Consider the following 14,646-nt stretch of genomic DNA (forward strand, 5'->3'; position numbering starts at 1 on the left):
TTATAAGATGTGACGGATTCTAGTGGAACACTGTTGAAAAGATAAATAGGAAGACTGCTAGTGTTTCGGGCGACACGAATAATACATTCTTTTTTTACGTTTAGTTCCATTCGCCATATTTGTGGCATTTCAAAGCTCCCAAAGCCAGCAGTGCTTGTTTCGTGACTAGATTGACTTAGAAGGTGGTAAACTTATTGCGGGTGTTCTCACCACTTCAGTGTAAGACATCTCATACCTCCATTTTATACAGGTTTTTCAATGTAATTAGATGCAAAGAAGTTGCAGTAAGGTTTGCTGTAATTCAATAAGTTGTTACATTTTCAAACCATAGAAGTTTGTATGGTGTATCAATGCGTACCACATACGTATCACATAGGCGTCAGCTAATTACGGTCGATTCTCCTGGAGGTCCTTGCAAAGTCAGCGCCTCGTTTGTTGATACAAGCTGCAACTGTCGCAGTGCTTGGACTTTAAGGCCGGCGAAGTACATGCGTCGTTGCCCAGTGCATGGAACTGTCGGCGCCGTTGCACTTGGGCGGAGGCGAGGCGACCGCACGAGGTCGCAATGAGGGGGGCCTGGAATGCGCTCTGATTGTCCCCTACGCGATCGCTTGATCGCGCTAAGCAGATTTAAAACCGCTCGGCGTCTATCAGGGCTGGATTACCAGGCAGGTCGCATTACGGCAGCCGTTCGCCACCTGTCACGCCGACGTAGCGACAGTTTCGCACGTTGGCCAACCACCACGCGCCGAGACCATTGAGGCCCGGTATATAAGAGACACGACCAGGTTGCGCCGGAGAGGCTTCCGCGGCTCGGCGTACAGCACAGGTGAGCGAAGCTTCCTTGTGAACAATTTCCTCCGATTTAATGCTACAGTACCAAATGCATTACTCAACTCTAGGCCTCTCGACTTTAGGGTTTTATTGCGCTCGAATTTTAAATGAGAGCCCATTTGCACACCTTGCTACAAATTCAAGTGCGAGCAACTAACGAGGACGAAGTTCAACTTCTCTATGAACACTAGGGGTATCGGTAAAGCTCGCTAAAGGTATGGAGTGTTCTTGTCGAATTCTGATTCCCCCCCCCCCCCCCCCCGGACGTTTAGCAAAACGGCTGGAGGAGTGCTAGTCAGACCAGGAAACTTCGGTATGTTGGAACGGAATAGAACACCCGCCAAAAAGAAGGGCGACGGATTGAGTGAGCTGGAATTCAATGACGTTTTGTAGAAGTTAGCGCAGCTCAGACTGAGTGAATCAAGTGTAAAAAAATGATAGTTAGCGACCCTTTATCTGCTGTTTCTTACTGTCTTTTTTCCACTTTCCTTCACTCACACTGACTTTTGCTAACTTTATCAAAACTCACGAACATGCTTCAACTAAAGTCGGATGAAGTGCCGTGTGTGTCGTAAATTTATGTCAAATCGGCGCCACGTTGACTAAACTTTTCTGCAAGAAGTTTGTACGCAATGAGAAGGCAGCTAAATTGAAAACATACGTACTGCCAGTGATGTAAGCATTGCATAAATAATAATAGAGTATCGCTGTAGAAGCGGCAATCTACACACACCTCAGCAATTCGCGGGACTTATTCAGCAGAAAAAATTAAGTAGAACAAACTCCCTTGGTGACTCGATAGATTAATTTTAGAGTAGATGAGAAGTACTTGAATAAATTTAGCTTCTAATATTGAGTTCAAGACCGTGCATTATCTCACTCCTTAAAAACGACTACATAAAGAGTGGTGACGAAAACTATAATACATATTTCCTTAACATAAATGTTGCAATACTCCTAAACTTGATTCAATGAGGGAGGTATAAACTGTTATTAAAAGATGAAAAACGAACGAACCTTGACAGGGAAATGATAGCAGCATTTCACATGAGAAACAAGGGTGACACCCGTGTCAATGAGCCCTCTATCACATGGTCAGATAAATAATTTGCCTTCTTATTCAGCAAGGGTTGCGATGCCCATTCGGCCCACTCAAGGGCTGATAGCGATTTCCTTCGTTTAGTTGTTCTTTGGGATTTCCAGTTGCGCCACTAGGGTGGTCATGTAACGAAGGTATTCTTAATTGTCTAATTTTTACCTGAAATAAACCAGTTCAGTATTTTCGCACTTGTCATCCGCACTTTCTTAGTAACCCTGTTGTTGCGCAGTTAGTATGGACGAAGGTAAACGCCGAGCACATATTACGGCAATTTTGAGCAGAATATTACGGAAGCCGCAGAATGGAGAGCTCACAATTGTGCATAAGAATTATCAACACGGCTATTCTCATAAGGTGACGATTTTAACTGTGTGTAGATGATAAAGGAATGCGTCCACATTGTCGAGCAGAGAGCTTGGTACGAGAAGTGACATCTATAACCGGTGCAATAGCCCCGACTCCCCGGTAAAAACGGAGAGAGAGCCACGCGAGAGAGGTCGTGCGATGGTCTTGTATAAACCGCCAACCGGTCGAATCTACTCCTCGTAGCTGGTGGTCTTTTGCATAAGCAGGTGCATTTTGCGTTTGATATTGTGCGTCTCGCACTTGCACATGAGATACTTCGCCGTCCATATGGTCTATATAGTCTATATGGTCTATATTGTTTCTCCGCACTTGGGACAGACGTTACAGTGACACTCGTCGCTCGACAGTTGTTTTGCCACCACTTTCTGCTAGGGCTCTCCGGCTGCACAGAAGGTCGAGTTCGTCAACTCGGTGTGTACTTGCCGTGTGTTTGGTTTACGAGCGCTACGTTTTATCATGTCTGGCATTTAAAAGTAAGCCTGACGGCTATCTATGTAGTGCAACTTGGCCTGTACATAAATAAAGAGAAATGAAAAACAACACGTAATGTGCTATAATTCGCGGAGCGCTGCCTTATCAGGGGCCCTATAATGCAAAACTATTCCAATCTGCTTTTATTCCTATCTCCTGACGTCAAATTTACGTAATCATCTACGCAAGTTTACGGCCGTAACCCTCAGCATTGTTTGGAAAGTCCAATCAAATCTGCTCCTCATTTATAGGAGGTCCCTATTTTTTTTTCCTTTCATAGCAAATAGCACTGCCCACATTAAGCAGATATGCTGATCGAATTGGCTGAGAAGAGTCGAGGAGCACGCTCGTGTGGAGAGAGATTTGATGGGTCGAGACAGCACAGAGATAGTAGATAACCTTCTGAAGAAGGTGGTGCCGGCGTCTGTGATTGATCCGCTTTCCCTTACTCAGCTTGCGGTGGATGGTCGAAAATCGCGGCGCCGTGCAAGGGTACGTTAGAAATGGCGCCAGAACGAATCCTCAGCAAAGAAGAGTTGGCAAAGTGATGTCAAATATATGCCGAAAGGGATATATAACGATATTTTGCCGCAAAAAATTATATTATGCGCAAATGAATGCATGCTTCGCGGCCTCTTTCAGCAGCTAGTGCCAGAGCAATCAGTGGGCAGCCATCTTTTATTCCTTTCGGAACGGGGCAGTCTCGGGCTATTCAGAAAAAAATTCAGTTTTGTTTGGCATATTAATGCGTCTTTAACGCGTACACGTCTCTTTGACGCCATGAGCTTTCGTGGTTTCATGACGTCACGTGAGAGACAGGCGAAGTGGACGAGGCCCGAAAACGTTTGATCATTGGCAGAGTATTATGGGCAAAAAGGAATCGAATAAGAAATAATTATTTTTCTTTCGTTTGGTCAACTCATGCATAATCAGTGTGCTGACATCATATCATATCGCGGTTTTCGTGACGTTGCGTGAGAGATAGGCAACGTGGGGGTGGGCCGAAATTTCTTTTCTTGTATCATGGATGGCTGATTGCAGAATTGGAATTGGACAATTTGGAATAGTTTTACGTTATAGCGCATCAGGGTCCGAAACACGTCATGTTGAAACTGCAGTACGGAGTGCAAGTGTGAGTTCGCTGATGCTACATTCCGAAACCAGTAGTCGGGGCATGGCGGCGGTACCGCTGTGGTTGCTTAGTGGCGATGGTGCTGGGCTACTGAACACGAGGTCGCGGGATCGAATCCCGGCCAGGGCGGCCGCATTTCGATGCAAGTGAAATGCGAAAACACCCGTGTACTTAGACTTGGTTGCATGTTAAAGTACCCCAGGTGTTCCAACTTACCGGAGTTCCGCACTACGACGTGCCTCATAATCAGATCGTGGTTTTGGCATGCAAACCCCATAATTTCATTTTTCCTTGGGGAGGGGGTGAGGCATTGCGGAGGCTACTTATTCGCAGTCAGGCAAAGCTACCGGATGCAGCTTCTATCTGAGGAAGTGCATGACAGGAAATACACATGCGTGTAGCCTTGTTGCAAGGTATTACAGCTGGTGCAAATGCAGAAAGTGGTCGTACTCACCATCCCGAGCTCTGTAATATTGATAGTGTCACTGGAACTTCACTAAATAGTCAAACGACATATATGCGGAATGGGCTGAGTAGCCTGTATAATTTTGGCGAAGGCTGTAGGTTGCAGCAGGCGCACGGTTTCGATTTCCAGTAGTGCTTGGTGGGGCAAAGTCTTTTGTTCACAATATAGCGAGTTTCAAGCTGAGCAGGTGCCATCACAAAATTTTAGCGGCAATGCGCCGTTGAATGCTTGGCGGGGGTGGTGTCAGTGCGATGGCTAACGGAAAACACGAAAAAGACTAAACAAACCTGGATTAGAGATTTTTAAGCGCTATCGCACCATTAAAAGAAAGTAAATCTTCAAGGAGGCAGGGGTCTCTCGAATGAAAAATTTTCGTTGAGTACGTGTCCAAACTGCCGAGATGAGAGGGACGCTTCTATTGAAAACGCACAAAAGAAGGATATTCCACGTGAGTGCCTGAAGCACCTTTTATTTCGAGAAGCATCACGACTTCTTCGGTTCATAAGACCACTGCTTTCGTTCAGTGACAGTAGTCGCTTAGGTGGAGCAATACTGACCTTGATAACCAGGGTGAACATGCCTGGTACTGCAACCCACCACCACCTCCACTACACATCTAGCACCGCATCATATCATTCAAATGTTGTAATGAAATCAGTAAGTAGAACTCGGTCAGAAGAAAATAAACTTAGCACAGAGTGTCACTGGTCTGAAAAGGATGTCACAAAATCAAGAGTGGGTGAACAAACAAACCTCAGCCAAGAGTCAACGTTCCAACTAAAAAACTCGCCTTCGTCAAGGCCCTGATGAAGAAAAGCATGTTCGACAGAACGTTGTCTGTGTAGATATTGATGCTTGCCTTGTTTGTCCCGTATTCGCCTAATGGCCGTCGGACGTGGACGTACTCCGATTGTATTCTCCTCGCTCTTCTGCAGAATATTTTGCCTCATCAAAAACTACAACTTTTACTGACACGATATCATACTTTCCAGCCAAATCAGCATGAGGGAGGTCACATGGTTCGGGCCGGCGTTAGCCCTGCTGACGGGATCCTTGGCCCTGCTCGCCGTGCAAGCACAGTACGTGCAACTGTACAACGCTGACCCCGAGCCGTATCAAAGGAACCTGCAAAGGAGCCTTTCCTCCATGGTAAAGTGACAAGAACCAATTTGGAGCTAACGAAAAAAAAAAAGACGGATGTCGCACGAAGTCATACAGACAAGGCCAGGTAGTGTAGACTCAAGCGAGTGCTAACGTGTCGCTAGAAGTAATCCTCGTGCTGTTGTTTAAACAGACAGTTAAATGGCTTTGGTAAGAAGTAAATTCTATGAGCGAATAATGGTAATAAAGTGCAGTCCGAGGCAGGTGGGCGAGAGAAAGAGAGAAGAAGGGACAGGGTTCAGAATTACAAGCAAGCCAAGCGGTCTCCTGGACTGGGGCGGCTGAGCTCACGGATAGACGCAGTGCAACATCAATAACTGCTGGCTATAGCGCATCCTTATTTATAGGGTATAGGTGTAGTTACCTTAAGTTGACCAGCTGTTTATGTGCCGAAAAAATATTGGCAACTATATCAGTACAGGAGGCCTATACAAAGGGAGTTTATGGCCGAGACTGCACTACTTTACGACGAGCCTTGCTAAAGCAGCTGTTATCTGTCTCTTCACGTTACCATCACGGCACCGGCGCCCGTAAGTAGAAAGCCCTTGGTCGGCGGTTTCTCATCAAAAACTGGATGCCCATCGCGTTAAGTGCACTGGATACCGTCACCGGTGGCATGTTCTTTTAGAAGAAACAGGCGAGGAAGCGCTCTTTTCTAACGGACACCACTGCCGTGACAGCGAATGATCTGGGCAGGTAACGGCTGCGCCAGTTGGGCCTGAAAAGTGCAGTTCACTTGAGAGAGCACCATGCTTGATTGCATGTCATGTTTGATTGGATATCACTTAACCTATTGCATTATCTTTCTCATTAAATGCGATATGTATTGTTTGAAAGGTTGTAGTTCCTCGAAAGGTAACTTGATATCAGTATGTGATTTCCTGGCGATATTTACTTACTTTACGCAGAGTGGAGCAGAATTGAAATATTTGCTGCAGCGGTTACTACGAGACGCTGCTTTGCTACGCAAACGCTCACCAGACAACGATGATGGGCAGGTAAGGTGTTCTTTAAACCAAAATATCCTTGCACACACGTGTCATCTAACGCAGTATTAGGCGATAATGGTAGCACTTGTTTCTGCACACTGCCGTCGCTATACTTGGAGAGTAAAACAGAAACAGCTTGTTGGGGATAGTTTCTCTGCGAGTTTGTGTTAATGAAAAAAAAAGCAAGTAGTTAGTAGCATATTCTTAACTAACTAAAGTGTTATAAAAGTACCATTGTCAGAGACACTTTTCATTTTTGCTGTTTCATCCCCGCAACCGTCCTTTTCTAGCGTCTCAATTTACAGTGAAAATGACAGGATGCCATGGTACAAAGTTCTTGCTTGTAAGTAGTGTAGCGTGTTTTCTGTCGCGTTCACGTGCAGCCTTATCCAGGCACTGTTCTTCAAAAATTCACTGAAGATTTCGTGATGTTGGCAATTGTAACATTGGGCACTACCTTTTACGGATTAGACTATACCTTGTTCACTAATAATCCTTTTCTATGTTTTAGTGCAGCTTATCTCTGTCTGTATCTATGGTTGTACACACTGAGTTGCAAACTGAATAACGTACATACTGCGTATTTGATAGCATGGATGCTTGTTCGTGTTTCAGCATTTAAAAAAAAAAACATTATATTGTGTTCGGACACTCGGGAGAAAATGCATGGAGACGCATAGGCGGTACTGATGCAGTTTTGTTTCCAGCAACCGGTGTTGGCCCACAGCAGCCATCGTCATATGCTGTAAACAAACAATATTCTTATACTAAAGTTAATTAGCATGAACGTAGTACTCCATTAAGGAGAACATGACGGCGATGTTACTGCTGCTTCTCTTATTTCATCCATCATGCTATCGATACTGCCTGAACATTTGATTGACTGATGAAATAATTAATTTATTCATTGACTATATGATTGATTGGCGAACCGATGAAGTGACTGATTCATGTAATTATTAATAGGTAGATTAACTGACTCCGTAATTAAAAGAGAGAGGAAACTGCTTATTAAAGTGACTGCATTTTCAGTGTCCCTAAATGCAGTGCCCCTCTGGTTAATTTCGTCAAAGCCGACTATGCGAAGCCCGCCAGATATATCCTTGATCTTCCGGCGTGGTTGTTTAAGTCAACCACCCGCATTTTGGGGGTTGAGTGAACTAGGAGTTTGCCGGGAGGGTCCGTGATCTAGAGAATGAACTGGTGGTTTAAAATGAGTGGGGACTCTGAGATCCGAGTGTTCGCCAAAACGCTGCTGCGTTCGTTTCTCCACCTGTGCTTCGCCGTTGAATGGTGTCCCCTTCTGTCTTTCGAACAGGATGCGATGCCTCCCGGTTTCGTCGGGGCTCGTGGTCGGCGTCGAGACGTGATTCTCGAGCAGCCACCGGGATTCGTGGGTGCTCGCGGCAAACGTGAATCGGAGCTGCCACTGTTACTGGCCGGCCTCGATGCTTCAGGAGCCGAAGCACCCAGAGCGCAGATAGACAGGCCGCAAGACTAGCAATGAACGCCCCATGCCTACTGCAGTTCTGTATTGCAAAAGCAGAACTGGGTTGGAGTTACGCTTTGATGAACCGGTCTGAAGTGCAGCACGAAGAGTAGGCGCTGTTAGGAGACAGGTAATCTTCTCTGGCATCTCCTTGTGGGCATTTTCTGAAATGTGCGAATAAAAATCAAATGAAAGGAAATTAAATCAATGTAGACGACACCGAGTGCAAGGGAACTACGTCTAGTGCCACCGCCAAAACGGGGAAGTAAAAAATAAATAAAAAGCAAAATGGAAACGCCAATAAATACTCGAAATTTTTTTGCCTCTGGAGTGCTATCATCATCAGCCTGGCTAGGCCCACTGCAGGGCAAAGGCCTCTCCCAGACTTCCCCAACTACCCCAGTCTTGTGCTAATTGTGGCCATGTTGTCCTTGCAAACTTCCTAATGTCATCCGCCCACCTATCTTTCTTCCGCCCCCTGGTACGCTTCCCTTCCCTTGGAATCCAGTCCGTAACCCTTAATGACCATCGGTTATCTTCCCTCCTGATTACATGTCCCGCCCATGCCCATTTGTTTTTCTTGATTTCAACTAAGATGTTATTATCTCGCATTTTTTCCCTCACCCAATCTGCTCTTTTCTTATCCCTTAACGTTACACCTATAATTCTTCGTTCCATAGCTCGTTGCGTCATCCTCAAGTTCAGTAGAGCCTTTTTCATAAGCCTCCAGGTTTCTGCCCCGTACGTGAGTACTGGTAAGCCACAGCTGTTATACACTTTTCTCTTGAGGGATAATGGCAACCTGCTGTTCATGATCTGAGAATGCCTGCCAAACGCACCCCAGCCCATTCTTATTCTTCTGATTATTTCAGTCTCGTGATCCGGATCCGCGGTCACTGCCTGTCCCAAGTAGATGTATTCTTTTACCACTTTCAGTGCATCGCTACCGATCGTAAACTGCTCTTCTCTTCCGAGACTGCTAAACAATAATTTAGTTTTCTGCGAATTAATCTTTAGACCCACCCTTCTGTTTTGCCTCTCCAGGACAGTGAGCATGCATTGCAGTTGGTCCCCTGTGTTACTAAGCAAAGCAATGTCATAAGCGAATCGAAAGTTACTAAGGTATTCTCCATTAACTCTTACCCCCAGTTCTTCCCAATCCAGCTCTCTGAATACCTCCTATAAACACGCTGTGAATAGCATTGGAGAGATCGTATCTCCCTGCATAACGCCTTTTATTGCGATTTTGTTGCTTTCTTTATGGAGGACTACGATGGCTGTGGAGCCGCTATAGATATTTTTCAGAATGTTTACTTACGCCTCGTCTACACCCTGATTCCGTAATGCTTGCATGACTGCTGAGGTTTCGACTGAATCAAACGCTTTCTCGTAATCAATGAAAGCTATGTGTAAGGGTTGGTTATATTCCGCACATTTCTCTATCACCTGATTGATAATGTGAATGTGGTCTATTGTTGAGTAGCCTTTACGGAATCCTGCCTGGTGCTTTGGTTGACGGAAATCTAACGTGTTCCTGATTCTATTTGCAATTACCTTAGAAAATTCTTTGTAGGCAACGAACAGTAAGCTGATCGGTCTATGATTTTTCAAGTCTTTGGCATCCGCTTTCTTATGGATTAGGATTATGTTAGCGTTCTTCCAAGATTCCGGTACGCTCGAAGTCATGAGGCATTGCGTATAAAGGGCGGCCAGTTTTTCTAAAACAATGTGCCCACCATCCTTCAACAAGCCTGCTGTTACCTGATCATCCCCATCTGCCTTCCCCCTTTGCATAGCTCCCAAGGCTTTCTTTACTTCTTCCGACGTTACTTGTGGGATTTCAAAACTCCTCTAGACTATTTTCTCTTCCGTTATCGTCATGGCTGCCACTGGTTCTGTATAAATCACTATAGAACACCACAGCCACTTGAACGATCTCATCCACATTAGGCCGGCTTTGTCTCTTAACGCATGCATCTCATTCTTGCCTATTCCTAGTTTCTTCATCACTGCTTTTAGGCTTCCTCCGTTCCTGAGAGCATGTTCAATTCTATCTATATTATACTTCCTTATGTCAGCTGTCTTACACTCGTTGATTAACTTGGAAAGTTCTGCCAGTTCTATTCTAGCAGTAGGGTTAGAGGCTTGCATACATTGGTGTTTCTTGATCAGATCTTTCGTCCCCTGGAATAGCTTACTGGCATCCTGTCTAACGAAGTTACCACCGACTTCTATTGCACAGTCCTTAATGATGCCCATAAGGTTGTCGTTTATATCTTCAACACTAAGTTCCTCTTCCTGAGTTAAGGCCGAATACCTGTTCTGTAGCTTGATCCGGAATTCCTCTATTTTCCCTCTTACCGCTAACTCATTGATCGGCTTCTTGTGTACGAGTTTTTTCCGTTCCATCGTCAAGTCTAGGCTAATTCGAATTCTTACCATGATATGATCACAGCAGCCCACCTTGCCGAGCACCTCCAGATCGTGTATGATGCCAGGGTTAGCGCAGAGTATAAGGTCTATTTCATTTCTAGTCTCGCCATTCGGGCTAATCTACGTCCATTTTCGGCTATCCCGCTTGCGGAAGAAGGAATTCATTTCAACTAAGATGCCACTAACTCTCGTTTGTTCCCTCACCCAATCTGCTCTTTTCTTATGTCTTGCGTTAGATCCATCATTGTTTTTTCCATAGCTCGTTGCGTCGTTCTCAATTTATGTAGAACGCTTTTTCTAAGCCTCCATATTTCTGCCCCGTAGATGGATACTGGTAAGACACAGCTGTTAGACACTTTTCTTTTGAGGGATAATGACAACCTGCTGTTCATGACCTGAGAATGCCTGCCAAACGCACCCCAGCCCATTCCTATTGTTCTGATTATTTCAGTCTCATGATCCGGATCCGCGGTCAATACCTGCCCTAAGTAGATGTATTCCCTTAGCATTTCCAGTGCCTCGCTACCTAGCGTAAACTGCTCTTCTCTTCTGAGACTGTTAAACATTACTTTAGTTTTCTGCAGATTAATTTTTAGACCGACCTTTCTGCTTTGTCTTTCCAGGTCAGGATGTATTGCAATTAGTCCCCTGAGTTCCTAAGCAAGGCAATATCATCAGCGAATTGCAAGTTACTAAGGTATTTTCTATTAACTTTTATCGCCAATTATCTTATCCGCAATCCCTAATTGGAGTGCTATACGTGCCCGCAAGTTGTGTGACCCGCATTTTTAGATCAGGAAGAGAGGATAGCGGTGTTCAGCCGTCGAACATTTTCGTAACTTGCTAGCTTCGTGGTAAGTATTAGTCACGACGGTGCCGTCCTATTACTTTTTCCTAATATCGCCTAATCACATGCCTCTTGAACCCTGCCTCGTCGTGACGCGATGACGTTACGAACATTTCAATCAAATATTCATCCAATACACGCGAACGGAGGTCCAGTTTGCGGTGACGTGCTTTGACTCGGAATGTTAATAAGGAAAGCGAATAACATACACGGAAGGGCCCTACGCTTCAGGAGTGGCTAGAAGAGTTGCTGTAGCCCTTTCGCATGCCTCTTTATTACGCACCTAGAGCAATGTCAGCTAGCGCAACACCGGAGAGTATGTACAATCAGACGCCAAATAAGCGTTTTCTGTAGCAGCATTTTATACCCTGTCACGCGGGCACTCGAAAGTCTTTTGAACAAGAAGACTTCTCTCGAAAAGGAGTTTCGCCCGGTGACACACAACATGGAGCAAACTGTTTTTCGGAAGCGGTCTTTTCTGGAAACGGAGTTCGTCAATCTCTTTTGTGGCTGAAAAGGAGTAGCGTCGAAAGCAGTCGGCACCAGCAATTATTATATGTAAAAAAATAATAAGCGAATGCGTATTTTTCTGTCGCCTAGGATAATAATTTACATACTACACAATAACATAATAATAATTTAATAATATGCGAGACATAATAATTTATGTCTAGGATAATAATTTACATACTACATAATACCATAATAATAATTTAATAATATGCGAGGCATAATAATTTATGTCTCGCAGAAGGTGCAGTAAACTCGGTGATGTTCATTTTCTCCTGTACATTCGTAAGCAGGTCGAAAGGGTCGCGGATGTCACGTGATGATGCTTACAGACACGCGCCGTGCAGACGAGAAAAATCGCGCTCAGCATTGTGAGCATCTATGGCCAAAACCACTCACGAAACAGCCCTGGGCGCACGCAGAAGGCACCCTATGCCGGGAACGCTGCAGCTAACGCGATAACACAACCCCAATCTTGCCAGACAAACTTGTGCACTTCGCTAGTCCTGCAAACGCTATTTAAAGTCCGAGAATAAATATTTGCTATAACGTCTCTTAATCTGCCGTGGTTAACTTATTTGGAGAACGTGTCATACAACTTTTCACTTATATTTCGAGATCAGTCACATTACTTTGCGCCATCTTGTTTCGAACGCGAGCGCCATGCTTTCGGTAGCGCGTCCACAAGGAAACACTAAAAAGAGGTCGTCAATGCCGTGTGTCTGCTGTGCAATGCCTCTTCATTAAGAAGTCGTTCAAGTTGGTAAAAGACGGCTTTCGTAAAAGAGTTTTTGCATGCTCCTGTGACAGAGGTATTACACAACTTGGTGGTTTGTACCACGTACGTTCACTTTTTCTTCGTTCATGTTCGTTCTTTATTTCTTCCGTCAGTGTAATACTGAGCGCAATATAATCGTGAACGTCCACCAACTAGCCCCGTTCATTTCTTTACTGAACACCACATAAGACTATACTTTTTCTCAACAAGTTTTAGACTCTTATTCTTCCGCTCCTTTGGAGTCACGGCCACTCTTATAGATCCTTCTGGCACACCAAGAGCAACATTCGATATTAACTGAAACATTAAGGAGTTTCCGACCACTTACTGCATCCGTCAGGAAAAATATGGAAGAAATGTCTACATTGATAAGTTGGTGACAGTATCTTACAATCGCGACCAATGGCAATGTCCTGATAAACCGATATGCTAACTGCTTGCTCGCTCAGTGTGATCCCTTAGTAGCAGCAAATTTAAGATTGAAGCAGTACTACGTAAGGATATCAATGGTCATGCTAGTATCTGATTCTTGGAATACATTCGTGAGGTGATGCCCTGTGATGCCAGATACATTCTTATATTTGTCGCGTTTTCTACAGGTTCTGAGAAGTCATTCGGAGCATAAATGCTGCTCCTAAATTCCTTGTTTCTTAACAAAGATTATTCTCATTTTGTAGTGGTAAAATTTATGGCTACGAAATAACAATTGTACAATGAGGAGACAAAATTTCAGGCAAAATGTATTTAAAAACACGCATAACGAGAAACGGCAACCTTCTCGTACCACAAAGACGACCCTTAAGTATAACAAATACACATTTCCCAGACGCATAGCCTTTGCATCGCCCTGCAGAGTGAAAAAAAGAGGGCGTACAAAGCAGAAGAAAGAGCGTGCATGTATAATAACTCGACATTAATGAAAGGTCATCAAAAAATCAGCAACAACAAAAACAAAAAAGATATAAACATTGCACTAGCACCTATGTAAATATTTAAATGAGTTGGAAAATATTCATAAAAAAGAATAGCAAGCATGAAAAGGAATTGAATACAATAAAAAAAAAGTCACCTACGATGACGATACTCCTTATTGCAAAATTTGAGTGCGACTATATACGTGTTTTCATTGCGCGATCTATTGTCTGGCGCGGACAATCTGTCTCGTGCGACAGGGTGCGAACGGAGCGAAGTGTGGCGCGACCGCATCGATAATCAGGAGATCGCGAGAGGCAGCCAAGGAGCTTTAAAAAGAACTATTTAGGTTAAGAAGTTTCAAAAAAATGTTTCTTTTAGCGTCCTTGGAGGCAGCGCGCGGATGACGCGTGGCCGCGATTCGCAGTAGCGCCGCAGACAAAACCTTCGCTCATGCAGCGCTTTGTTACCAGAAATGGTATCGGTGGTGTTATCGGCGAACAGACGACGCGGGCTACACTGGCACCATCTCGTAGCCATCGTCGCCACAGAGCCCTTCTTGCGCGGCACTAGGCTTTCCTTCTCACTCTTCGCCCTACGCTTCTCCTCCACTTTTCTGATCCTACGCTGTGCTCGTTCTATCGGTTAAACCGAGGGACGCCGGCTCCGGCCGCAGGGGTGGGAACCCCCCCCCCCCCACCCAAGAAAATAAGAAAGGAATACGTATCCATTTAAAGGACACTAAAGAGAAACACTGAATCAGATCAGAATAAAAAAGTTTCCTTGCAGAACTCTACGTTTTTTTATTTCGCTGTATACGTTCATTACTAGGAGAGACCCTCCGCGGTGGTTTAGGGGCTATGGTGTTGAAGCACGAGGTCGCGGGATCAAATCCCGGCAGCGGCGACCGCATTTCAGTTAGGGCGAAATGCAAAGACGCCTGCGTTCCGTGCATTTGGGGCACGTTAAGGATCCCCTGATGGTCAAAATTAATCCGGAGCCCTCCCATTGTGGCATGCGGCATAATGAAATGGTGGTTTCGGCACGTAAAATTTCTTAGTTCAATTCAATTACGACAAGAAAAAGTTGCCATCAAGGTTTCATTTTGAATTTCGTGCCGAAATTTCAGGGTGGGTATGTGAGTGTCACGTCAGGAATT

General features: G+C 44.7%; 1 protein-coding gene across 1 annotated transcript; it reads left to right on the forward strand.

The window, feature by feature from the left end:
* The first annotated feature begins 813 nt into the window (after window positions 1–813).
* On the forward strand, window positions 814–8,468 carry LOC126530322 (uncharacterized). The gene is made up of 4 exons (XM_050177643.2): window positions 814–829; window positions 5,361–5,517; window positions 6,438–6,527; window positions 7,837–8,468. The coding sequence occupies exons 2-4, from the start codon at window positions 5,371–5,373 to the stop codon at window positions 8,017–8,019; spliced, it is 420 nt and encodes a 139-aa protein (XP_050033600.1). The 5' UTR covers window positions 814–829; window positions 5,361–5,370; the 3' UTR covers window positions 8,020–8,468.
* The last annotated feature ends 6,178 nt before the right edge of the window (window positions 8,469–14,646 follow it).

Source organism: Dermacentor andersoni, chromosome 5 (assembly GCF_023375885.2).
Source record: "Dermacentor andersoni chromosome 5, qqDerAnde1_hic_scaffold, whole genome shotgun sequence".
Lineage (NCBI taxonomy): Eukaryota > Metazoa > Arthropoda > Arachnida > Ixodida > Ixodidae > Dermacentor > Dermacentor andersoni.